The sequence below is a fragment of the Mauremys reevesii genome, linkage group 14, assembly GCF_016161935.1.
Source record: "Mauremys reevesii isolate NIE-2019 linkage group 14, ASM1616193v1, whole genome shotgun sequence".
In the NCBI taxonomy this organism is placed as follows: Eukaryota; Metazoa; Chordata; order Testudines; family Geoemydidae; genus Mauremys; species Mauremys reevesii.
Window position 1 is genome coordinate 33,776,434 of NC_052636.1, and position 17,740 is coordinate 33,794,173.

A 17,740-nucleotide genomic window follows, 5' to 3' on the forward strand; every position below is an offset into this window, starting at 1 on the left:
CCAAGGAATATTCTTTGTGACAAGTATCCCACAAATTCCACTGACCTCCCTTGTTTTCTTTGCCTGGAGTAGGGTTTCCAGTTTCCAAACCTGATGTGATCTCGCAGCTGGAACGAGGGGAAGAGCCATGGGTCCCAGACCTCCAGGGCTCTGAGAAAGAAGTGCTCCCGAGAGCTGCCTTCACAGGTGAGAACTTGGTTAAATCAACTCAAAAACTGTGTGGGAATGCAGGAAACATTTGGGATGCCCTACAAAGACCCTGTGAGCTCTGCAAGTTCTGGATTGTTCCCTGCAGATGTGGAATCATTATGGCAGATGTCACTCATGGCTTCCCTTGCAGCAGGTTCCTCCCCGGTCTCGCTTTCCCTTGAGTGTTCTGGTGAGATGTGGACCAAAACTGACCCCTTCCTCTCTCCTCTGGGGAAAATCAGCTCCTGATAGGTTTGATCTCTCCTGCACACATTTTGGATTGTTCATCCCTTTTTCCATTCCTCTCTCTGAGATTTCCTTTCTCTCAGGCACAGGGAGTGACCTATGTCTGGATCTCTCTGTCTCCCATCAGGTGATGGGATGGTGAGTGAGAATGAGGAGGAGAAACCCCAGCAGGAAGATGCTCAGCAAGTAGAACCACATGGAACGTTATCAGGAAGACCCAAAGGGAATGTTTCCAGGAGTTGTGCACTCCCAGAAAAAGCAAAAGCCTGTGAGACTCAGCAGATGCCAGAGGAAAACTTCAGTAGCCACTCAGACCTTATAACCCGCGACAGAATCCACTTGGAAGGGAGACGCTACACATGCCATGAGTGTGGGAAAAGCTTCAATCGGAGCTCAGACCTTCTTGTACATTGTAGAATCCACACAGGAGAGATGCCCTACACATGCTCTGAGTGCGGGAAAAGCTTTAAGCACAGCTCTACCCTGAGCAGACATCGGAGAATCCACATGGGTGAGAAACCTTATGGATGCTCTCAGTGCGGGAAAAGCTTCAGTCGGCATTCAAACCTTATCACACATCGTAGAACCCACACAGGAGAAAGGCCCTACACATGCGCTGAGTGCGGGAAAAGCTTCAGTCGGCATTCAAACCTTATCACACATCGTAGAACCCACACAGGAGAGACGCCCTACACATGCGCTGAGTGCGGGAAAAACTTTAAGCACAGCTCTACCCTGAGCAGACATCGGAGAATCCACATGGGTGAGAAACCTTATGGATGCTCTGAGTGTGGGAAAAGCTTCGGTCAGCGTTCACATCTTATCTCACATCAGAGACTCCATTCAGGAGAGACGCCCTACACATGCTCTGAGTGCGGGAAAAGCTTCAGTCAGCGTTCGCATCTTATCTCACATCAGAGACTCCATTCAGGAGAGACGCCCTACACGTGCTCTGAATGCGGGAAAAGCTTCAATCGGAGCTCAGACCTTCTTGTACATTGTAGAATCCACACAGGAGAGATGCCCTACACGTGCTCTGAATGCGGGAAAAGCTTCAATCGGAGCTCAGACCTTGTTGTACATTGTAGAATCCACACAGGGGAGATGCCCTACACGTGCTCTGAGTGCGGGAAAAGCTTTAAGCACAGCTCTACCCTGATCAGACATCGGAAAATCCATATGGGTGAGAAACCTTATGGATGCTCTGAGTGTGGGAAAAGCTTCAGTCAGCGTTCACATCTTATCTCACATCAGAGACTCCATACAGGAGAGACGCCCTACACGTGCTCTGAGTGCTTCAATCAGAGCTCTACCCTGAGCGCACACAGCAGAATCCACACAGGTGAGAAACCTTATGGATGCTCTGAGTGCGGGAAAAGCTTCAAAAAGAGTTCACACCTTATTAGACATCGCAAAATCCACATTGGAGAACTGTTACAAATGCCTTGATCAGGGCTGGGAAAAGATTTAAAAAAAAAATCACGTTTGCTAATTCTCACATAGTGATCTGTGCATCATTTTCACTGTGGTCTCTCAGGTCCCTCGTAAATAACTTGTAACTAAACAAAGTGCCCAGGCATTGGGCTCCCAAAGCAGTTGTGGCCCAGGCCCTGCAGGAAGTGGCTCCTGAAGAGGTCTCCTTCCTCATTAGCTGCATGTTGCCTATTATTTGGGAAATACAATCCCTACTGAGGTAGAGATGGGAAACATGGAAGTGACTTTTCTCATCAGCTCACCCCTGGGAGATGCTGCAAATGTGTAGAAAATGAAATCTGTGTTGAATGTGCTATAGCTGCAGAAAGATACCTCTTTTTAATAGAGACCTGACATTTGGTGTCTTACAGGGATTCTAAGTCGCACCTGAATTTAGTCCCTAATTTAAATCTGTGCCACCAGATTAAAGAAATAAAAGGGCATAGTTGGGGGAGTTGTACCTCACTATCGCTACTGATCTGTTGTGCGGTTGGTGAAGAATTCTACACCAGAAAAGTGTCAAATTACTCCAAGTAACGTCAAAGGTTTGACAAGAACTCAAGTAGAAGTTGCAGGTATTGGTGGTTGATTTTCACCCCAGAGATGAAAGCTGCGGTGACCTGTGGCTCAGGTAAACTGTCTTTAGAACCTGCTCCCTAGTTAAGTGGCATTGGTCACACTCCTGAAGGATGCCATGATTAAACTGGGCACAACTGTCTTTTACCATTGGATCCAAAGTTTCATGAAGCACAGAGAGAAACAGCTGAATCCTTCAGAGCCATTCCATGCCTACGGGTCCCAATCTGGCTGCCTTGTTGGACAAGAAGCTCTTTCATGCTGGGCAAATGATGGTAGCCAATGAGGGAATGTATCAGATTCCAAGTTCAGAGTGCAGGATACATGAATGCGGAGTCCAGAGTCTGTGGTTTGGTGTCTTAGTTTTGCTCTAGCGTCTAATGCATTTGTATCGCTTTGCCTCCTGCTGCTACTTTGAAGGATTAGAAAGTGTGAAAATGGAGCACAGGTGGTTTTTCTCATGATGCAGCCTTCCCACGTCATGTGAGAGCCCTTCCACCCACACTTCTGGGAGAAGCCCCAGGGAGAAATGAACTCACAGAAATGGAAGGCTCCTAGGTTATTGCAGAATGTGTCTTCACACAAAGCTGACTGGGTGGAAATGGGAATTAAGAGAAAACTGCCCTATGGGTTTATATGTTGTAATTGTTGAATAAGTTGGTACCAGCGACAATGAAATTAAACATGAAGTTAATTAGTATCACGGAAGAGGCTGATTACGTGCTAACTTTCAGTGTTACAATATAATTCAGGTTTTCTTCTCGTTCTCTCCCTGCCCCCTCCTACTATACAGGAAATGGTGGCTAATCCTGAAATTAAACCCTCACTCCAAAGGAATTAGAGTGGGGGGAATATGTGAGAGAAATAGCATGTGTGAGAATAGAGACCCAGTATAGACTGTAATTTCTATTTCAAATGGAATTTATTTTGATAAATTCTAAATCTTCTGTTAAGAAGAAAATTACTTGAGACAAGATTTGGAACCTTTTACCCAGTTAGAGGGTAACAGCCACAGAGTTCTCCAGGTTTCTTGTTTGCAAAGCAAAGATGTCACATCAGGCAGGAGATGTGAAAATCTACAATGGTGATGGATGTGTGATGGGAGCTTTTCTGCACTGGTTTTTCCGTTTGGTTTGGTTTTTTAATGTACTAGGCGATCCCCCGCTTGGAGCAGTGTTGAGCTGCTGGACCTCATCAGCATTTGGGGAGAGGAGGCTGTTGCTGTCTAAGGATTAATATGCTTATTTGCATAGTTAGAACGTAAACAGCTTTAACAGCTTTTGCATTAGCTTCCTCGTCAGAAGTGTGACATTAGTTTCCTCTGCCAGAGGCACCACCAAAGGTGTGATCCGATATCTTTCAACACCAGGTCATCAAAACAGCGTGTGAGTATTAACCAAAGCTTTGCAGCACATAATCGTGTATTACCATATATATAGATATCTTGAATAACTGTGATACAATTATAATTCTTCTTCGAGTGATTGCTCCTATGCATTCCAGTTAGGTGTGCGTGCCGCGCGTGCACGGCTCTTCAGAAGATTTTTACCCTAGCAACACTCGGTGGGTCGGCTGGGCGCCCCCTGGAGTGGCGCCACTATGGCGCAGGATATATACTCCATCCGCCCCTCAGTTCCTTCTTGTCGGCTACTCCGACAGTGGGGAAGGAGGGAGGGTCTGGAATGGATAGGAGCAACACATCTCGAAGAACAACAGTTACAACGGTGAGTAACCATCTTTTCTTCTTCGAGTGATTGCTCCTATGCATTCCAGTTAGGTGTTTCCCAAGCCTTACGTAGGCGGTGGGGTCGGAGTTAGATGTTGCAGAATGCAAAACTGCTGAGCCAAAGGCTGCATCATCTCTGGATTCTTGGGCCAGTGAGGCAAAGGTGTGGACTGAGGAGCAAGTAGTTGCACGACACATCCCCTGAAAGGGTACGTGAGCCAGGAAGGCAGCAGAGAAGCCTGAGCCCTGGTGGAATGTGAAGTAAGGTGGCTCTATGGAACATGGGCCAAAACACAGGAGGTGCAGATGCACGACACCATCGAAGACGAAATCCTCTAGGATGAGACAGGCATGCCCCTCGTCCGGCATGCCAGCACGACGAAGATTTGGGGGCGTTACGAAAGGGCTTTGTCCGCTCAATATAGATTGCGGATGCCCTACGGATGTCTAGGGAGGGCAATTGTTGCTCTCCTTGCGATGAGTGTGATTTTAATAAAAAGTCTTTATAACTATACCTGTCTGAGTGTGAGCTTCCTGTCATACCCCCAAAGGTCCTTTTATAAACTCTGTAAAGCCTAATTCAAAACAAACTTTATCTTCTAATCAAACACATTGGCAAGCCTAAACCCATACTAATTAATATCCATAATAATGATTAATATTATCAATTAAAATTAATTAAATAAAATTGAATTAAGTCAATAAATTAAATCAACACCACTAACACACCTCAAATCAGGTTACACTGTCCAGTCCCAGCTGTGCTCCAGCCTTAGAAATTATGATACATATGCACAGATTTCACGATGCATGACAGAAAGGGGCCATGACCAGGACACGCTGCAAGGCAGGGTCAAAGTGAAGGAGCTGTGGAACGCCTACTCCATGGCACGGGAGAACATAAGAACGGCCGTACCAGGTCAGACCAAAGGTCCATCTAGCCCAGTATCTGTCTACCGACAGTGGCCAATGAATTTATCCAGTTCCCTTTTAAACATTGTTATAGTCCTGGCCTTCACAACCTCCTCAGGTAAGGAGTTCCACAAGTTGACTGTGCGCTGCGTGAAGAAGAACTTCCTTTTATTTGTTTTAAACCTGCTGCCTATTAATTTCATTTGGTGACCCCTAGTTCTTGCATTATGGGAATAAGTAAATAACTTTTCCTTACCCACTTTCTCAACATCACTCATGATTTTGTATACCTCTATCATATCACCCCTTAGTCTCCTCTTTTCCATGCTGAAGAGTCCTAGCCTCTTTAATCTTTCCTCATATGGGACCCTCTCCAAACCCCTAATCATTTTAGTTGCCCTTTTCCGAACCTTTTCTAGTACTAGAATATCATTTTTGAGGTGAGGAGACCACATCTGTACACAGTATTCAAGATGCAGGTATACCATGGATTTATATAAAGGCAATAATATATTCTCAGTCTTATTCTCTATCCCCTTTTTAATGATTCCTAACATCCTGTTTGCTTTTTTGACCGCCTCTGCACACTGCGTGGATGTCTTCAGAGAACTGTCCACGATGACTCCAAGATCTTTTTCCTGACTCGTTGTAGCTAAATTAGCCCCCATCATATTGTATGTATAGTTGGGGTTATTTTTTCCAATGTGCATTACTTTACATTTATCCACATTTAATTTCATTTGCCATTTTATTGCCCAGTCACTTAGTTTTGTGAGATCTTTTTGAAGTTCTTCACAATCTGCTTTGGTTTTAACTATCTTGAGCAGTTTAGTATCATCTGCAAACTTTGCCACCTCACTGTTTACCCCTTTCTCCAGATCATTTATGAATAAATTGAATAGGATTGGTGTCCTAGGACTGACCCTTGGGGAACACCACTAGTTACCCCTCTCCATTCTGAGAATTTACCATTAATTCCTACCCTTTGGTATCTCTTTTAACCAGTTCTCAGTCCATGAAAGGACCTTCCCTTTTATCCCATGACAGCTTAATTTACGTAAGAGCCTTTGGTGAGGGACCTTGTCAAAAGCTTTCTGGAAATCCAAGTACACTATATCCACCGGATACCCCTTGTCCACATGTTTGTTGATCCCTTCAAAGAACTCTAATAGATTAGTAAGACATGATTTCCCTTTACAGAAACCATGTTGACTATTGCTCAACAGTTTGTTTTTCTATGTGTCTGACAATTTTATTCTTAACTATTGTTTCAACTAATTTGCCCGGTACTGACGTTAGACTTACCGGTCTGCAATTGCCGGGATCACCTCTAGAGCCCTTTTTAAATATTGGCGTTACATTAGCTAACTTCCAGTCATTGGGTACCGAAGCCGATTTAAAGGACAGGTTACAAACTTTGGTAAAAGTTCCGCAACTTCACATTTGAGTTCTTTCAGAACTCTTGGGTGAATGCCATCTGGTCCCTGTGACTTGTTAATGTTGAGTTTATCAATTAATTCCAAAACCACCTCTAGTGACACTGCAATCTGTGACATTTCCTCAGATTTGTCACCTACAAAAGCTAGCTCAGGTTTGAGAATCTCCCTAACATCCTCAGCCGTGAAGACTGAAGCAAAGAATCCATTTAGTTTCTCCGCAATGACTTTATCGTCTTTAAGCGCTCCTTTTGTATTTCGATCGTCAAGGGGCCCCACTGGTTGTTTAGCAGGCTTCCTGCTTCTGAGGTACTTAAAAAACATTTTATTACCTTTGGAGTTTTTGGCTAGCCATTCTTCAAACTCCTCTTTGGCTTTTCTTATTACACTCTTGCACTTAAGTTGGCAGTGTTTGTTCTTTCTATTTGCCTCACTAGGATTTGACTTCCACTTTTTAAAGGAAGTCTTTTTATCTCTCACTGCTTCTTTTATATGGTTGTTAAGCCACAGTGGCTCTTTTTTAGTTCTTTTACTGTGTTTCTTAATTTGGGGTATACATTGAAGTTGGGCCTCTATTATGGTGTCTTTAAAAAGGGCCCATGCAACTTGCAGGGATTTCACTTTAGTCACTGTACCTTTTAACTTTTGTTTAACTAACCCCCTCATTTTTGTATAGTTCCCCCTTTTGAAATTAAATGCCACAGTGTTGGGCTGTTGAGGTGTTCTTTCCACCACAAGGATGTTGAATGCTATTGTATTATGGTCACTATTTCCAAGCGGTCCTGCTATAGTTACCTCTTGGACCAGCTCCTGCGCTCCACTCAGGATTAAATCGAGAGTTGCCTCTCCCCTTGTGGGTTCCCATACCAGCTGCTCCATGAAGTAGTCCCCTGCTGCCGACTCACCAGCCCCTCCCACTCGCCTCCTCAGACCCCCCCCCACTCCCGCAGCTCACCTGTCCCCCCGCCACTGCCTGCCCACTTGCCTCCTCAGCACCCCCCTTCAGTGCCCCCGGCTCACCTGCCCCCCTGCCACTCACCTCCTCAGCCCCCCACCTTCACCTGCTATTGTGTCATACAGGAGGCCTGTGATGTGCAGGGGGTCAGATTAGATGCTCTAATGGTCTCTTCTGGCCATAAAATCGACTAATTTCTGAAAAACTGAGTGTAGCATTGGGAGCAGCGTCTGATGTTTCCCTGTCTAGCCGGCTTGCTGCCTAGAACGAACGCTCCTTGAGTGGGGTGATCCACAGGGAGTAGCTCAAACCTCCAAAGTGCCTGGCCAGGGGCAGGACATTGGCACAGCAAGGGAGGGGTGGGGCAGTGACATCACAAAGGCCTTTGGCAGGACCTCAGACTATTGGTCCAAGGTGGTGGGGAGGTGGTGACCTCACAGAGAGATGCTGACATCAGCCAGGCAGGATGGGGCGAGGGGCCAGGGAAACCTCAGAGACCCCTGTGGCTTTGCTGCAGCAAGTCTCCTTCTCCAGGTCTCTCTTTGAGGACTGAGAGAGTATTCGGGTTCACGGACGTGAGCGCCAGGAGGAACCTCTTTCGAGTTTTCTCCTTCCCTTTTAGTGATTTTACTAGAAAACAGCCGTCCCTGTTTAGAAGGTAAGAGCCTCCTGGGGATTTGAAACCTGTTCAGTCTGATCCATCTGGTGAGAGTTGAATTCTAGGCATGGAAAACACAAGCTTAAGGAGGCAGAATATTATTCTGCACCTGGGACATTAGGGTTTGTCCTTTTTGTTTCACTTTTTCCTTCCTCCCTCCCTCCCTCCTTTCTCTTCGTCTCTTGCTTATTTTGTCCTTTCTCCTGTTCCCCTCCCAACAGCAGGAGGGGGGTGTGTGTGTGGGAGAGAGAGATAGATATGTGGAGGAGGGCTCTGCAGCTCCCACTGTGGGAGGACCACCTAAAAATGTGGGGCTGAAATAGTGCTCAGGCAGTCAGGGCTGGATTAAGCTTTTGTGGGCCCCGGCACCAAACATATTTGTGGGCCCCTGGGTAGTCACTGTGGGCTCCACGTGTGGGCCTGCTGGTGCCATTGGTGCCATAGCATACCCGGGACTGAACCTCAGAGACATTTTTCATTTTGATCACACACCCCTACATCACTGTACGCATTGCCATACACAGCTCCCTCAGCCCCCGGGTTTTCTCATTGAGCTGTACGCCCATGTGGGTTTACCAGTGTCCACAGTGAGCAGAACTTTCATAGTGATCAAAGAAACTCCCAACAGATTTATCTCCTTCCTCATTCAGACCTTCTCTAGCCATGTCTCCAGTACCCCCCAGGTCACCAGTCACGGCATGTGGTCCTAGTCTCAGCTCACAGTTCTAAAGCCAGCAGATACCTGATCAGTTCTGACAGATCCCCCCCTCAGCCCCCATCCTGCCATGTGAGCCAGCCACCTGCAAACACCATCTCCCCAAAGTCAGGACTTATCCCTTGGGAATCTGAAGCCACCAGCCTCTCTCCCTCTGCTCCCATCTACATGCTAGTCTGCTACTTGGTCACCACCACCTCTGCCCACCCTTGTTTCCTTTCTACTTTGGACATGCTCCCACCCAGCTGGAAGCTCCCTCTGCCAGCCTGACCTGCTCCCTCTTTCCCTGCTCCCCCTGACATTCCTGTCCTACTGGTGACCTCTGTTCCTTGAGGTGAACTCCAGTGTCTTTAGCTGCTCTAGCTTAATGGTCCCAGTAGTCACAGAGCCACCTGCAGCTTCTCTGGCTACAGCCATGGGGCCAGTTCCCAGAGGCCAGCCTTAGCCAGCTGCAGCTACTAGCCACAGGAGGGGCGGCAATGCCAGGGCTGAGCATGCTTGAACCTTGCAACGTTACTGACAAGGCTTGTCTGTGTTCTTTTGTTTATCTCATTGTTAGGTGTAAGAAGTATAAATTGTTTAATATGTTCAATGAATTGGTTAATAAGATGTTTATGAAGTAAATCACTGGCTTTAAAATAAGATCCAATCTGGAGCATATGAACTATTAACCCCTGGACTCCATCTCTGAGAGGGGACTTGTTTACCATCAGGGGACAGGCTCAAACCAGTCCAAACCGTTTTTTCCCGCCAAAACCAGCCCTCAGCCGGGGGAGAGACCCAGCTCCAATCCCAGTTGCTGCCCCCTAACTACCAACACAGTTACCCCCAACCATCAGTTGCCAGTCACCCGCCCGTCCCCCACTGCTGCCCCCTTCCTTTATCCAGGGACCTTTCAGCTCCCCCTCCCTTGCCCTTTTAATCAGCACCTCAAAGGGCTCCCTGCTGCCCATGGGAATGGTGGGGGTGGGGGGAACCATCACTTTGTGTTTATGTATTGGACAGTCGTATAAAATCCAGTCCAACAGTCCCCCTTTTCCACTAGTTCGTTAACAACAGTATAAAATCCCCTCAGATCTTGGTGTTTTTCTCTCATGTTATCAAATACGCAGTTTGACACATTTTCTTTGCAAATCTCAAAGATTCATATAAAATACCCTAAACGTTTGCCCCACTGCTCTCTAGTTGTCTATTTCTAATTGAATATGCCCTGAGATTTCCCCCTGTCTCTCTAATTATAAAATACCAAGAAAATCTCAGATTTACACCTTTTCTCAGATTCTTGAACCTGGATATAAAATGTTTGCAAATGTTGCCCATTTCCTCTTTATTCATTTATCAAATATTGATGTGAAACACTCAGATTTTACCTCCTATCTACAACTGATATAAAATCCCTCTGATTTTCCACTTGTGTCTCTATAATTTGCAAAATGGATCCAAAATCTCTCAGATTGGGAACTCTTTCATTTCTGAAGGTTGCTCTCAAAGCTCAGGTTTTGCCTCTTTCTATGTCATTATCAAATGTCAGTTAAAAATCCTCTCCGGTTTGGGGCTGTTTCTAAATCCCAGCAACTTCTTCCTTCAAGGGAACCTGTTGCCCTGAGTCCTTCTCCATCCTGGAGGTCGCAGGGGGTTAAATTGCCCAGAGATCATCTTTCCCGACTCCTTTGTGAATCATTTGTTCCATCCTTTACCTCTGTTAAAATGTTTGCGAAAGAAAGAGACCAGCCAGATATTTAATACCCATCAAAGCCAGAGGCCTCCCCCTGTTTGGGAATCAGTGGTTCCCAACCGGTAACAGAAGAGTTGGCTGGACCCTTTTCTTTTCTCTAGCTAGCACAGGATGAGGAGGTCACTCTGAGTGCAGTGTGAGTTGAGAAGTATCCCAAGCCCCATGGCAAATGGCCTCTGTGAGGGGTTGCTTCCCCCAGTACTAAGATGCAGCCACCTCTGGGGTGGATCCATGGTGGCCATTATTTGCTAGTGACAGGCATAGACCATTGTTAATCCAGAGTCACTGTATGGAAAGACAAGAAGTGACTCCGGATGGACAGTGGGGCAAATGAGATCAGCAATTCTCCCTGTGAGGAGGGGCTCTCATTAGCTGCTCTCCCCAGAGAGCTAAAGGAGGGAAGCTGCTCAAACGCTCTGTCCCTCTCTGCTCAGGATACTGGGGTTCAGCTTCCTGGGTCAGACGCTGCAGCCTCCATTGTGATCTGGGAGACCAGGCTTAGCAGCTGCTGATCCCCCAGTGGGGTTCTGTGCTGGGAAGTGACCTGAATTAAAGCTGCTTCTCTGCCCGGCCCAGGGGATGACTTTCTCCAGCTGGTCCTAGCCCCCTAGGGCAGCCCTGGGCCCTGTTAATACTAAATTCTGAGCCAGAGTCTCCAGGTAACTGAAAGACCTCAGGGAAAGTGCTGGGGTCTGGCAAGAAAGTGACTCTGCACAAACAGCCCCTCCTCATTTCTCCTCCCAGTAGCAATTGCCAGGAGAAAATCCAGCCCTGGGAGAGCAAAGCCCCCAGGAATGGGACTTTCCCAGCCAGAGGGGCAGGGAGAGAGGACAGGGGAAGGGGAGACTGAAAGGGGCAGTGGTAGAAATGAGTGGGGGGAGAGATTTCCAGCTCTCTAGTCCACCCAGACACATGTATTGCTGCATCCCTGGGCAGAACCACTTTCCAGTGAACAAAACAAGGATCAGAGAGAGGAAAAGCCAGTTCCTGACTCCATATTCCCCTTGCTGGGGTGTGGCTGCCCTGGGGTCAGTGTCCCTGGGAATCCCCCACAGTGACTCCTTTGGTTCTGCTCTTTTCTAGCCTTGTGTTCAGAGAATTTGTTATGGGGTGAGGGGAGGGAGAAGGGAGGTTATAAATGTCTCTGTGGGCTTAGCCTGGCAGGAGGGGCCAGGTCTACATTGTAATAAACAGATTGAGCATTTCCCAGCATGGCAGGATCTAGGGTGTCTGTCTGCAGGGAAAGGGCCTGGGGGAATTCTAATGTGAAATGAACTAAAACTGGTTGTGAGACGCCCACAACTGCCCTTCTCCCCCAGCCAGGCTGCAGAATGACGTCCATGTTTTGCTCCAGCTCATCCCAGCCTGGCGTGGGACAGGGAAGAGAAATGGCTGCAGTGGAGCCAACTCAGGTAAGGATTATCGGGGGTTTGCTGGTGGGCATGGGTGGCAAGTTTGTAGAAATTTTGGTGGTGCCCAGAACCCGCCCCCCCAACTCCGCCCCCCCAAACTCTGCCCCCACCTGCCTAAGGCTCTGGGCGGGGTTTCGGGGGGAGGTATGGGGTGCAGGTCCTGGGCTGGGGATTGGGATGCAGGCTTTGGGATGGAGTTTGGGTGCAGGCTATGGGTGGGGGGTGGGGGTGTAGGAAGGGGTTAGGGGTGCAGGCTCTTGGAGGGAGTTTGGGTGCTGGGTGCAGGCTCCGGGTTGGGGCAGGGCGTGGGTGTGCAGGAGGGGGTGAGGGGTGCAGGCTTTGGGATGGAGTTTGGGTGCAGGCTCTGGGCTGGGGTGGGGCGTAGGAAGGGGAGGTGGTGCACGCTCTGGGAGGGAGTTTGGGGATAGGAGGGAGTGCAGGGTGAGGGCTGCGGGGCTGAGGATGATGGGTTCATGCTGGGGGTCAGGGATGGGGCAGAGGATCAGGGTGCAGGGGATGAGGCTCTGGCTGGGGCTTGGGGATGAGGGGCTCATGATGTGGGGCTCAGGGCTGGGGCTGAGGATTAGGTGCCGGGGATGAGGGCTCTGGCTGGGGATGAGGATTAGGGTGCGGGGATGAGGGCTCTGGCTGGGGCTGAGGATTCGGGTGCGGGGGGAGGCGGGCTCTGGCTGGGGATAGGATTAGGGCGCGGGGGGATGAGGGCTCTGGCTGGGGATAGGATTAGGGTGCAGGGGGATGAGGGCTCTGGCTGGGGATAGGATTAGGGTGCGGGGGGATGAGGGCTCTGGCTGGGGATGAGGATTAGGGTGCGGGGGGATGCGGGCTCTGGCTGGGGATGAGGATCAGGGTGCGTGCGGGGATGAGGGCTCTGGCTGGGGATAGGATGAGGGTGCCGGGGATGAGGGCTCTGGCTGGGGCAGAGGATTAGGGTGCAGGGGATGAGGGCTCTGGCTGGGGTTGAGGATTAGGGTGCAGGGGATGAGGGCTCTGGCTGGGGCTGAGGATTAGTGTGCGGGGGGAGGAGGGCTCTGGCTGGGGCTGCGGATCAGGGTGCGGGGATGTGGGCTCTGGCTGGGGCTGAGGATGAGGGTGCGGGGATGAAGGCTCTGGCTGGGGCTGAGGATTAGGGTGCGGGGGGGTTGTGGGCTCTGGCTGGGGCTGAGGATGAGGGTGCGGGGGGATGAGGGCTCTGGCTGGGGCTGAGGATTAGGGTGCGGGGGGATGAGGGCTCTGGCTGGGGATGAGGGTTTGGGGTGCGGGGGGATGAGGGCTCTGGCTGGGGCTGAGGATCAGGGTGCGGGGGGATGAAGGCTCTGGCTGGGGATGAGGGTTTGGGGTGCGGGGGGATGAGGGCTCTGGCTGGGGAGGGGGGTGAGGGGTGCAGGGGATGAGGGCTCTGGCTGGGGATAGGATGAGGGTGCGGGGATGCGGGCTCTGGCTGGGGATAGGATGAGGGGCGGGGGATGAGGGCTCTGGCTGGGAATGAGGGTTTGGGGTGCGGGGATGAGGGCTCTGGCTGGGGATGAGGGTTTGGGGTGCGGGGGGATGAAGGCTCTGGCTGGGGATGAGGATGAGGGTGCGGGGGGATGAGGGCTCTGGCTGGGGATAGGATGAGGGTGCAGGGGATGAAGGCTCTGGCTGGGGATGAGGATTAGGGTGCGGGGGGATGAGGGCTCTGGCAGGGGCTGAGGATTAGGGTGCGGGGATGAGGGCTCTGGCTGGGGATAGGATTAGGGTGCGGGGATGAGGGCTCTGGCTGGGGATAGGATTAGGGTGCGGGGATGAGGGCTCTGGCTGGGGTTGAGGATTAGGGTGCGGGGATGAGGGCTCTGGCTGGGGTTTAGGGTTTGGGGTGCGGGGGGATGAGGGCTCTGGCTGGGTATGAGGATTAGGGTGCGGGGGAATGAGGGCTCTGGCTGGGGATAGGATGAGGGTGCAGGGGGATGAGGGCTCTGGCTGGGGTTGAGGATTAGGGTGCGGGGGGATGAGGGCTCTGGCTGGGGATGAGGATTAGGGCGCGGGGGGATGAGGGCTCTGGCTGGGGATGAGGGTTTGGGGTGCGGGGGGATGAGGGCTCTGGCTGGGTATGAGGGTTTGGGGTGTGGGGATGAGGGCTCTGGCTGGGTATGAGGGTTTGGGGTGCGGGGGGATGAGGGCTCTGGCTGGGGATGAGGGTTTGGGGTGCAGGGGGATGAGGGCTCTGCCTGGGGATGAGGATTAGGGTGCGGGGGAATGAGGGCTCTGGCTGGGGATGAGGGTGTGGGGTGCGGGGACGAGGGCTCTGTCTGAGGATGAGGATTAGGGTGCGGGGGGATGAGGGCTCTGGCTGGGGATGAGGGTTTGGGATGCGGGGGGATGAGGGCTCTGGCTGGGGATGAGGGTTTGGGGTGCAGGGGGATGAGGGCTCTGGCTGGGGATGAGGGTTTGGGGTGCGGGGGGACGAGGGCTCTGGCTGGGGCTGAGGATTAGGGTGTGGGGGGATGCGGGCTCTGGCTGGGGATGAGGATTAGGGCACCGGGGGATGAAGGCTATGGCTGGGGATGAGGATTAGGGCGCGGGGGGATGAGGGCTCTGGCTGGGGATGAGGGTTTGGGGCTTTGGGGAGGCTCAGGGCTAGGGCGGAAGGGCAGGGTAAGGGCAGCCTGCCTTGCCATTAGTGAATGGCGGGCGTTAGGATCCTGGGGCAGCAGACAGCAGTTCTGCCGAGAGGACAGAGCAGACAGGGGAAAGGCCCGCGCTGTTTTCTGTCAGGCAGGGATGCGGCACGGCGGGGGGGGACGGGGGGCACAGGGGGAGGGGTGGCAGTGGGGGCTGGGACCTGCTCCAGGCAGGGACGCGGCAGGGCAGGGGGTGGGGAGGCCTGCGGAGGCTAGGGCCTGATCCAGGCAGGGCCGGGGGAGAGACCCAGCTCCAAATATTGCTGGAGCAGGGCCCCCGGCCCTGAATATTCCTGGAGCCCGGTCACCGCACACATATATAACCTGCCGCCCATGCTGGTGGGTTCCTGCTGGAGGAGAGGTAGAGCAAATACACCGGAGATGGGAAGGTTTGCACAGTCTGGTCTGGAGATTGGAGTGGGACAGGAAATTCACAGCGTGGGGAAAGGAGGAGGCCAGGGTGTGGCAAACCTGCTGGGAGTTATTTAATAAGTGCCCTAGATACTAGGAACAGACCCAGGAGGTTCAGAGGTGGAAATGCCCTAATTTGTGAAGAAAGAAAATAGCCCACCTACATGGAGCTGGTAAAACTGACCAGACTCCCAGTGCTGGAGCCTGACCTGACTGACCAGTGGCTGCTGTGGGATATGAAGTGGGCACCCATGAGTCAGGCTTATTGGAGCTGCCTCTCCCTTCATCTCCCGCTCCTCACAATGAGGAGGTTTTTGGGCTTCCTACCAAGGAGCTCTCTCTGGACCCTGCTAGGGGCTCCATCTCCTGTATCAGTCGGTGGCTAGTAGGTGTGTGATGGATCTGCTGGGAGAGACAAGGGGCTCTCTCTTCGTCCCCTCACCCTGGTATTTGCTGGATACGCTGAGCGGGGTGGGGGTGGGACTCTGTTGAGTGGGATCCACCCAGAGCTTCCATTTGATTGGCTCCTCTCTGCCACAAATAATGGGGCTGTGAATGGGGAAAGAGGTCCTGAGTGTTGGACTCTCGCTCTTTCAGGGGCCGGTGACCTTCGAGGAGGTGGCTGTGCATTTCACCAGGGAAGAGTGGGCTCTGCTGGACCCCGCTCAGAGAGCCCTCTACTGGGATGTCATGCAGGAGAACTATGAGACGGTGACCTCGCTGGGTAAGGGTTCCTCTCCCCTCGGTTCTTGGAAGGGGAAATGAAGAGAAAAGGTTCATGCCAGCCCCATGATGCCACCTCTACTCTGTCCTGTTTCAGCATCACCCCAATATGCCAGTGACACACACACACTACCAGAGACCCTCCCATGCTGCAGAACACTTTGGGAACAGAGCACAGGAGCCGTATCGCACAGTGTCAAATAGCTCCTGTTTGCTCAAGTGAAACTGGGGGTTAGGTCTGGCGTAACTGTTCCATACCCCTAATCATTTTTGTTGCCCTTTTCTGAACCTTTTCCAATTCCAGTATATCTTTTTTTGAGATGGGGCGACAACATCTTCATGCAGTATTCAAGATGTGGGTCTATCATGGATTTATTTGCTGTTTTTACAAATATGATATATGATATTTTCTGTCGTATCTAACCCTTTCTTAACTATTTCCAACATTGCTTGCATCATATTTTGCAATATATTCCAAATAAGGTAATTAACGTGCAACATATGTGTCGTTGTTTGGGGTTTTAAGCTTTAAAAGGCTTGTGTGATTTTTAGCTCAGGGGACAGTATTCCAATAGCTGTCGCCCCCTGCGCACTTTTAACTAAGAAAAGAGCCTCAGCCTGAGCTGATTCAAAATCAATCGTGTGGTTGTTTTCCACAAAAGCTTCAAGAGGTCCCTGTGATGGAATGTAAATGTCTTCTTCACACCTTCCCCCCACAGGAGTATGGCTGTTTGACCAGCTGTTTGCCTTGCTGTCTCTGAGGAACTGCTCTGTGGGTGTTCCCCAGAATTGTAACATTTTCAGTAATATCATACTGTAAAATCTCATAACTTTACATACAGTGTTACTACACATTTTAACAGGAGGATAATATTCAGTAGATTATGCGTTTTCAAATGATACCTCACAAGCCATACTGTGTACAAAATTGATCATAATTTTCTAGAAGAGTGAACACGGGGTGTAGACTGACACGGTGTCTGTGTGTGTGTTCCCAGCAGATATGTGGGTATTTCAATCCCTTATAAGCACAGTGTTCGGCATCTTCAAGGCCCTGAGGAACTGGTCCTGGGAATTCACTGGTTTACCAAGTGTGACACTGGATGGAATTGTGAGACACTTTGGTATTAATAATAAAATAATAATATAATATAATCTGATAAAATTGCAATGAAGGTGTCAGTAAAAATGTCATGATTTGCCAAGTATGATAATATTATTTCTATGTTTGTATCACCTTTGTATTGTGAGTTATAGATATGTAGGGTATATCTGTATTTCCAGACTTGTGCAGTGTTTCTGGGTGACACCCCCAGACATATTGGGATCAACACTGCCTAGCCTGTTTGATGGCCCATTGACGATCATCAGCTGTACAATGAGCCCATGGAAAGGACCAAGGGGATACACCTATTGAGTCAGCAAGACATGCTGGGGTATGCCTGTCTACTGAGAACTCCAAGGCTTTTCCATGCCATTTGCTGTGAATCTTGTGTTTGGAACACAGGAAGTACAGGCCACATGACAAAAGGAATATAAAGGGCAGCTGCATCATCTCCATTTTGTCTTCAATCCCCCTTCCAACCTCTGGAGCAACTTCTCTACAAACTGAAGCCTTGAACAAAGGACTGAATGACCCACCCAAACTGTGGATGTGTTCCCGACGGACTTTCAAGCCAGCAAGTCACCAATACTGCTAAGAATCTGATATATCCATTTTGGAACGTATCTGACTGTGTTCCCATTTAACTTCTTTCTGTCTTTCTTTCATTTAAACCTTTAGTTTAGATGCTAAAGGATTGTCTGGAAGGATGGAATTTTGGGTAATATCCAAACCTATACTGACCTGGTGATGTGGCTGACCCTTTGGGGTCAGAGGAACACTTTGTTTATGC

General features: G+C 50.1%; 1 protein-coding gene across 1 annotated transcript in view; it reads left to right on the forward strand.

Annotated features, from left to right (window-relative positions):
- The window catches only part of LOC120381652 (zinc finger protein 91-like), a gene marked incomplete at its 3' end in the record, with an annotated part of 230,735 nt that overhangs the window by 186,118 nt on the left and 26,877 nt on the right, over window positions 1-17,740 (forward strand). The window contains exon 3 of the mRNA XM_039499792.1: window positions 759-1,793. Within this exon, the coding sequence (XP_039355726.1) occupies window positions 759-1,793 (1,035 nt within the window). The remainder of the gene's footprint in view (window positions 1-758; window positions 1,794-17,740) is intronic.